General features: G+C 39.5%; 1 protein-coding gene across 2 annotated transcripts in view; it reads left to right on the forward strand.

Annotated features, from left to right (window-relative positions):
- Positions 1–7,991, forward strand: part of pdlim4 (PDZ and LIM domain 4) — a 42,486-nt gene extending 34,495 nt beyond the window's left edge. For both annotated transcript variants that reach the window (XM_079355233.1, XM_079355232.1), the window contains 2 exons: positions 2,883–3,021; positions 5,106–7,991. In XM_079355233.1, coding sequence (XP_079211359.1) covers positions 2,883–3,021; positions 5,106–5,310 — 344 coding nt within the window. In that variant the 3' untranslated portion in view covers positions 5,311–7,991. The remainder of the gene's footprint in view (positions 1–2,882; positions 3,022–5,105) is intronic.
- Positions 7,992–9,453: the final 1,462 nt, after the last annotated feature.

A 9,453-nucleotide genomic window follows, 5' to 3' on the forward strand; every position in this document is an offset into this window, starting at 1 on the left:
CCCATGGTTTAGTCAAAGCATTGTGTTGGTGAATGCATAACTTGCTGTCAGACCTTTCCAGCACAGTGGTAGGTCTCCTTTTGAAGGAGAAAGCCCCTGTAGAGGCCATGTTGACTTTCAGGGGCTTTTAAAGTTAAAGCAAACAAGAGTGTCAGTTTACCCAGGATTCCATAGACGGCGCCATGATTGGATGACGCAGAAATCACTATCCTGATGGTAGAGTTCAGTTGTTTGAAGCAATATTACACAAAACATGCTGCTTTTTTTTTGTAACTCAATGAGTTACTTTTTGGCTTCTTTCATGAAGGTTTTAAGGACATTTAAGGGGAATAAACAGAAGAAGACAATGTGATTGGTGGAGGGTTTTTTTCAGTATTGGAAAAAGAAATAAATCAAGATCCAGTAATGTTTTCAAGACCCTGAACTTGAAGTTCAGATGTAATTGTCTTAGGCTATTTTTTATTTTTAAATATTTGACTTTTGATTAGTAGTGGGATTTCAAAGGTTCTTCAGAGCCCTCTGAAATGAAACATAAACACGCGTTGTCACGACTTTTTAAAGGGATATAAGGATCTGTTTACTCTCAGTAACATAGTCCTAGCTTACTGTACAATAGTCCATGTAAAGTTTGGACCCCAATAGTAATTTCCAAACATATTTTCATTAAATTAATTTTTGAGGTCCCAGTTGTCATAATCTTTCTCGTCACAAAAGAGACATTCAGCCCTGAGGTCCAGACAACAGCTGTCTTAAATCAAACTATTACTGCTCTTTATTTATCTTTCTACATCCTGATTCTCTTTGCCTCACACTTGAGGCTTCCCTCTCTGCATCTGACTGATTTCATGTGTGCTAACGTCGACATGTGACAGTTGTAAAGTGGGCCGTGATGATGTTAGTGACAGTTTGAGACACGAATGGTGCCATGAACACTATTTGAGGTGAGTTATGACTTCTTAAAAAAAAAATATATATATATATATGTATATATAAACATCTGACTAATGAAATATGGTATCGATATGCATTTGGCAAAGAAAAAAATGTGAAGCGTAAACCATCACTCTATTTATGCAAGAGTAAACAAGCACTTATTCACTCTGCTTGTTTCTTTATATCTACTCCTTCCTACAGTCCTTAAAGGCTTCTATTAGTCAACCCTCCCCTCTGTGAGAAAGTCACAAGAGTGCTGCACATGAAAGCTCTTCCATTAGAGTGTATAATTGAGTAATAGAGACATTAATCCCAGAAATAACATACCCAGCTAATGTCGGCTCTTAAACACACCATGGCGCTGTCAGAGGCTAACTGTTTCAGAGGGCTGGGGAGCGCTGTGAGTCAGGTGCTAGATGAAAGCTAATTAGACTGTGGTTAGTGGCTCTGATAGGTGGCCTGTTGGCCTCGGTGACCTCTGCTGGCACATCATACTAAGAAGTCAAATGTACTGCAGTTTACGGCTCTGCCTCACTGATCTAAGTTGGAAACCTTAAAGTGGCTGCAGAGCTCCGGTTTAAAACGTGCTCCTTTCAAGTAGTCCAGTCAGGCATGGCTAAAGCTGTGATGGTTGGAGTTAATCACTTTTTTTTTTCTTTTTTTGAAAAGTAATTGGTTGGGTAAATAGTAGGGAAGGTAGTGGCCCTCTTCTTTCAACAATTTATCATCAATTACTATACTTAAAAAAAAAAGCTCAATATTGAAGAAAATGTCCTTGACATGTTCATGATATGAAGATTAGACGAAGACGCTACATTGCTTCTTGACACTGTGATGGATGTCATCATAACTCACCTTGTGTTGTTCACACACATCCCTGGATTGTAGCACAGTGGTGTGACGGTTTAAGCGCCACTCGGTAACTGGCATGTTGTCCCTGCCGCTGGGGGTTGTTGCCAGGTTGATTGATGAATCGCTACTAAGAAGTTGCCGCGACACACTCTCGAACAGAGCAAGCGTGAAGGAGAGGAGAGAGGAAAACTGAAACGGAAATAAAGTGAAAGGTTTAGGACGTGCCCAAACGTCATAGAGTGTAACTGTGAATTGTAATCAGCACATACATAACATCCATAATGCTGAAAAACAATCCATCACCTGTGTTGCCCATACGCCATCATGTATAAAGTGGATAACGACTTTGGGGTGTTTCCCTGATTTATGAATCCTTCTTTCTATTCACAAGTTTCACACAACAGTAGAAACACTCGTCAGTATGGAACCCATTCACCAAAGTTATTATGTAAGAACAATATGGTTAATAAACTCCAGATTAGCAAAAGGTTGTCCTCAGTTAGGTACACATTGGGAGTGTTTCTTTATGACGTGTCACTCTGCCAAAATGTACTGAACACTACCAATCATGGACATGTTAATTGGAGGGTGTGTTACCCAGCGTGTGATTAGTTTTAATGATACAGTACATTAATTACTATACCAAGCCCAATGCAAGCAGGACAACACACATCTGTGAGGAGGTCCAGGAGTAGTGAGAAGTACCTTACTGACCTTTAGTACCTCCCTTGAGGGAAGTGTGTGAAATATGAACCTATCATTGTATAGTTTACCAGCAATATACAAATCTGACAGCCAGCGTGCACAAGTAGTACTACCAAGAACTCAGAGGGATTCCCTGCAGAGTGAAAGTACGCTCTCTCACGAAGCTGTGGCTGTTTCCCTTGACTTAAGGGATAAGGAAATAACTGGAGTGTAGTGGCCCTTCAACAGATGTTGAACACACACACATTCTTAATATACGCAGGTTTGCCTCGGTCACCTGAGGCAAGTTGTAAAAACCTTTGAGAGCGCTCTGCTTGTTTTTAAGTCCGAGCCTTTGATGGTTAGCAGTGTCAGTTCTCACATGAATTCTGTGGATATTTTGTTACTTCCAGGTGTTTCCCCAACAGACCGGATGAGGAACTTAAAGTCTCCAATCAGGTCTCCAATCCCCAAACTGGGAAGCCCCATCCCCAGCCCAATGCCGGGTCTTCAGAAGCTCCCTCAGTGCACGCGCTGCTGCAACGGCATCGTGTAAGTATTGTTCATATCCTGGTGTCATTTTTTAAGCATGCACTCAAATAATAAAGTACGTACACACCAACACGGAAGATTTCAAAGACTAAGCCTGTAAATCTGTCTCCTTAGTTTAAGGATGTTTAAAAAAAGTGTATGACCCTTTTTGGTCAATTTTCCATCCAAATAGTTGAATGATCAAGAAACTGAAAAACGATTGAATTTGTATTGTGTTACAAAAAAGCATTAAAACTAAGTCATTCTATATCATACTGAAAATAGAAATGATTTTCATTCTTAAAGTTGCTTTTGAAACTATTTGGATTCAGTCTGGTTTTATCACTCTTCCTGAGAAGTTGTGAAGTTTAAATGTTGAAATGAGGGAGGTGAGTCTCGGCTCTTTTGCAGATTCTGAAACAAAGAGGCGACGTACGGCAGATAAACGTGCACCAACAGGCCTCCACAGGGGGAACATCTTTCCATTTATCATCTTAATGATTAATCCAAGCGATCCTCCACACCCATTCCAACTTAAGCATGCTTTATACAGAAACTTCCCCGCATACTGACATAGCACAGGTTTGCAATCTTAGACTAAACAGTCACACACACAAGTATGAGCACATATACACACACACACCTTTCTGTCGAGGTAGCCACATGCATCTGTTAATCCCCCCCAACCATAAAGGCAGCTGCAGGTAAGCAGTGATGTCATCAGCTTACTTTACTTGTTAACAGGAGTGCATTGTGGGAGCTTGCCGGGCACAAAAAGGCTCTTATGACCAGGGAGCCTTTTACAGCTTTCTAAACAAATACAGAGCACTGTGTCAATAGTTTACCCAGTCAGTTGTGTGGTTAAACAGGCAAAGCGGTTACATTAAAAGGAGCAGGCTGATGACTGCATGCTCGCTGGCTCAATCCCCAGTCCAGAAAGGAAAATCTAACTGGGAGCAGTGAATGAACAACGCCCTTAATGACTGAGTGAAGCAGTGAGCGAGTCTAAATGCAGCAGTGTTGATCAGCAGCCAGTCGACAGAATAAACACGTGCCAGTCGACTTCAGAATTCAACTCTTACCAATTTGTGTGAACTTTGCTCCTCCTGAAACTCCTTTCATGATGTCCATCCAGGTTCTGGGACCTTCCCGGTTCCTGACATGTGATCACATATATGCAAAGGCTTGGATGGTTACAGTGACTAAAAAGTATGATCATTGTCAATTTGCATTGATAACAGACCAGTTCAATAAACAACTGGGAGTCTGTTTGGAGCAATTTATCATCACTGACTTCCTTTTGAATTTATTTGCTTATAATGTTTGTTCTCTGGGATGCCTCATGTTTCTCAGCAGTGCCGCCCTTTAGTTTCTTTTTAATGCATAGACCTGTTTAAATGTATGAAGGGACAAATAACATCTATAAGAATAATATAAGAGCACTTTACAAACAGAAAGTTAGAAAATGCTTTACGACTGTGCCATCTTTCTCTATTTTTATCTCAGAACCCAGTGTCATTCTATTACACTGTCACTCATGATTTTATCCAGACCAAAGACAAAAATAATGCTTGACAAAACCACATGAATATTAGGAATCCATCAGCAGCGAACACAATCTGTTTCCCTTTTAGAATCGAGTAACTGGCAAAACTTCTTTTAAAACATTGATTAAAGACAGGAAAACTTTTGAACAGAAACTTCAAAGACCAATCAAAAATACTGATATGGCTTCAATGATTATCTATAAGCTAAACTATTATGAAAGTCTGAAATAAATGTAGCCAAACATCTTGCACACTTTATAAATCTTTTCCTTATTATATGTGATTAAACTTTTGAGTATTTATTTAAAACCCTAAAAAATGTCATTCAGCCCATGAAGCATCATTTTCTGACACAAGGTGACGTCTGACACGAGAAAGTTCAATGTCTGGTCTTTAGCACATAAATAGGGTCCGTTAGAAATTTTCAGACTGGGTAGGAAATGTCAATATCACTCTTTGTCTTTTTGAATAGTCTCCAAACATTCAGTCATCTCCCTCTGTATCTGTGTAATTTCTACATTTCTAACACTTCCTGTCTGCCTTCATCTCTCTCTCCAGTGGCACCATCGTAAAAGCTCGGGACAAGCTTTACCACCCCGAGTGCTTCACTTGCGACGACTGTGGCATGAACCTCAAGCAGAAAGGCTATTTCTTCATTGAGGACAATCTTTACTGTGAGACCCACGCCAAGGCTCGCGTCCAGCCTCCAGAGGGCTACGATGTTGTTGCCGTGTACCCGAACTCCAAAGTGGAGCTGGTCTGAGACAGAGATGGAGCAGGAGCTGGATGTAATGTAATATAACAGTGAAAGTAAAATGTAGGTGAACAGGGCTACTGAGTATTCTAGTGTGCATTTATCAGGCTCTGTCAAACAAGAATGCAGATCTTGGATAAGTTTTGCCTTTGGGGGAGTTCATAGATGTTGTGATCCAAAATCAGCACTTCTACAAAGACAGATTGATCAATTCTGTGTTTCTTGATAGTTATGAGATATGTTGACTTGGATCTGTTCTGTGTCCCAAAACCATTTAAAAATGGACTTTTAATGCGTCGTCCCACAATGACAGCAGTCGTTTCCTAATAACTTTTGACATTGGAGTTTAGATCCATAAGAAACACTGACCTCATCACGTTCGTAGATGAGCTGTGCTTATTCAAGTTCACATCCACATTAAAAGCACGTTAAAAGTCACATATGATGTAAAATACACTTCAACCTGTTTTCCAAACACTAATATTTGTCTCTAGTCTGTCTACAAACCTCCCATAAAAGTCCATCCCCTCAATCTTTTACCCGCTCCACTATTCAAAAAATGTGTGCTTTAAAACAGGCCATTTGGAGAGTTTGCCTTTGTGACATCACAAAGGGCAGTAACCCCTAAAACAGATGGGTGACACTCCCACATCTATCTGTTTTTTCTGCCCTCTGAGTCTGCCTCTCCACCTTAAAAAATAGGGCATGGTGTTAAAAAGACAGAGTCAAATCCCCTTCCGGAGAGGGGCGTTGCCAGACACAGCTAATTTGCATTTAAAGCTACAGACACGGAAACAGCCTGTTTTGAGCAGGGATGAAATAGAGGGGTTGCAGGCATGATAAATACAGGATCAGAGTGGATATTTGAGGTTCCCATGCATGTTTCAGGGAGTTCGGAGACTTATTCATATTGGTGAAAAGAGTATCATATGTGACCTTTTAAACACAAACAAAACATCAAAAGTACACTTCATTTTAAATTATACCATGACTCTTCAGCTGCAGCAAAATACTCCCATATTTCCCATTATAACCATCACTCAGGCCTCAAAATATCTTCGCAACAGCAGAGTGTATTTTTGGCGTGGGTTGTCACATGACTATTTTAGTTGATATTTTCATGTCTGTGTTACAGTCATCGAAGGTATGATGATATATGGTTTAAAACCTAGTGCGGGGTTTGGAAGTGTCAGTCTATTTTTTAACTTTGTAACAGTTACACATATTATTCTTCTGGATGGATGTTAGCTTTCTTCATTTTAAATCTTTGCAGGTTACTTTCAGACTTTCTCTAATACAAAACTGGGGGACATTCAGTTTGAATGGTCACTTTTCTCTGCTCACATTTCACTTCTGCAAAACAATAAGCAATATTCATACCAAGCGCACCTTTAAATGTTAGGATATGGAGTGCGTAGCTGCGCTTGTTTTGGTGAACAGGTTTACAGAACATGTAGTAAAGGCCTCTGTAAGCAGCTATCCAAGCACCACCCTCCGGACTGTAAACACAACCCTGCAGGAGGCATCCTCGCAGTTCTCTCAGGAACTGTAGAACATGTTGAGAGACAGAGTTTCTATCTGATGGTATTATAAAAAAAAACATTGTTGGTGTATATAAAAGCATCAAATTGCAAGAAAGGAAAATTAAATAATGCAAAGCATGCATGACTGGAATGATGACATTTTTAATGGCTGGGATTTTCAGACGATTGTAACTCAAGTTCACTTGACTTCACTTGTCTGAAGAGGAATTTAAACTCTCTCTGGTGTTCACACCAGAGAATTCCAGCTCAAAACCAGAGCTCACAGTTCAGCTGGATCTGTGTTTTACAAACACTCCATTCACACTAATGTGCCCTCTGATTCTTATGTCAACGATTAAAAATGGTGATGTGCATTTGAGACAGGAAACATGGAAGTAGAAAACTTGGACTGTGCAGCTTACAACATGTGTGAGCAATATTCACTGAGTTTGTTTTTTGGACCCACAACATAGATAGATTACAGATCCTCACGGGGAGAGAGAAACTGAGAGTATGCATAGTTGCATTCCCTTCCTGCTTCAAGCTCAAATTACCAGCCGTGGCTAAAATCCATGACTAAAATGAAATATACTTTGACATTTCCTCAGAGAGAATAGAAACAGAAAGTGAGGCAGAGAGAAAGCGGTGATGTGGATGAATGAAAAGAAGGTGTGTATTTTCTGCTTCAAAATGAAAGAAATTTGATATTGTGACTGCAATACGGGGCCAAAAGTCTTGAGTTTATGTGAATAGTGAATTAAAGTGGATAGGGTGATCCTTCTCATAATTGATAGAGTTTTTAATAGCTTATACTTTGAGATGAGAAATGCATTTTGCAGTGCTGATATCCTTGAGTTTGTTCAAGATATTGCCAATGATGTGTAGCTGCTGGTATGCCATCTGTACTAGTTATCTTGTAAATTATGTGAAAATTCTATTGCTACCACATTGTTCTTTTTGTATTGTAAATATTTGTTTTAGGATGATATAACATATAAATAATGTGCCTTTTCATACTCTGTGTCTTCACAAGTTTTCTTTGACAAATCTTTTTTTCTTATGTTTAACTTATTGTCCTACCAACCTATGTTTTTGTTCTGGAGCTTCTTATTGGCTTTTATCCCCCCCCCCCCTCAAGAATAACTCAATAAAATGAGAAGTGCATTACAGTGGTGTGATTGTTCACATTCTTCACTGCTGACTTTTACAACCTAAATTAGAGCTGTGCAGTGACGAACACATGGGGTTCAGCCTTTCTTAGTTTGACCCCCCAAGTTCTAACACGGAGACCACCAGGCAGACATTCACTTAAAGAGGCTTTACATTTGAGTATGAAGTTATCAAGACACAAAATCTGGGGTTGTGTTTTCATGGTGTCACTTACAACTTTAATGCCAAGGAGAAGAAATGCAATTCAATATCAGCAGCCTCTATGCCAAACAGTACTAGTAAAACTCAGAGTGTGAAGTTATACATTACAGAGCCTGGCTGTAAAGAAATCAAACGTTGGTGCCTGTTTCTATACAGAGTGTAAATTAAACCAGCAGAGGGCCTGTCTCATTTTAAAGTGGCGTATTTTCTTCACCATAGAGTCATGAAGAACTAATCAGACTGCTTCCAAAAATGAGATCTGTTCTCATATGTGAGTGTTAATACAGACAGAGCTGTACAATGGTCAGAAGGGACAAATGTCCAGAAATGCAGCTTTTTGGGTTTTTGGTTATTCTCTGCATCTTCATTTCAATCGTGTATTTACAGGGTTAATTGTTGTTAATGAATCTCCTATCTTCTGTGACACTTTAATAGACTGCTGCAGCATGTCTGCCCCTCCAAGCCACCATAGTAAGAGTTAAAAAAAAGAAGTATCATAAGCAAAACACATGACTGAAGCTGATGTGTAAAATAGTGACAAAACAATAAAATAGAAAAAAAGAGAATGTCGAAGAAAGAAAATAAATCTCTTAAATGACTAGTATCACGTGTGTAAAAAATGTTTGAGTAGTTTTTTTAAATAATCAAATAATTACAAAATAAAAGCTTATCATTGGTCTTACGTGAAATGCTGCAGCCCACACCTTCCATACAAGAACACTGACAAACAGCATTAACAGGAAAGGTTAAACCCCTCATTTAGTCCTGCAGTAACTTGTAATTATTCTTTGGGAAATGTGATAATTAATTTGCTATATTAGTCCAAATTGAATGCAATACTGTAACAAGCCCTATCAGAAAAAGCCAATTAGCCCCTATCTACTTTAACAGGGCACTTAAACCAAGAGGGAGGCCCAATGCCTTTCTGGGAATTGGGCCAATGGTGCTAAAGCATTCTCAGTCTTTGTAGCGTTGCTTTATGGCACTGTTAACGTGTTGACTTTCATCACGCTTGCAGCTTCTCATGTTCCCGTATATGAGTGAAATGTCAAATCTATATAACACATACAGTTGCAGTCAGTGGCTCAGATTCAAGGGAGTTCCTGTAATGTAATCAAGAGCAGGAGGCGAGAGACCACCTCACAGCTCATTTAATGACCTTGCACCTTCAGAAATAGCTCATTCAACATCCACGGCGACTGTGTGGAAAAGTAAAGGGCTCTGGAATACAACAGATGACAGAAGTAAACAAGGTGTT

Source organism: Symphodus melops (assembly GCF_947650265.1).
Source record: "Symphodus melops genome assembly, chromosome: 11".
Classification (NCBI taxonomy): domain Eukaryota; kingdom Metazoa; phylum Chordata; class Actinopteri; order Labriformes; family Labridae; genus Symphodus; species Symphodus melops.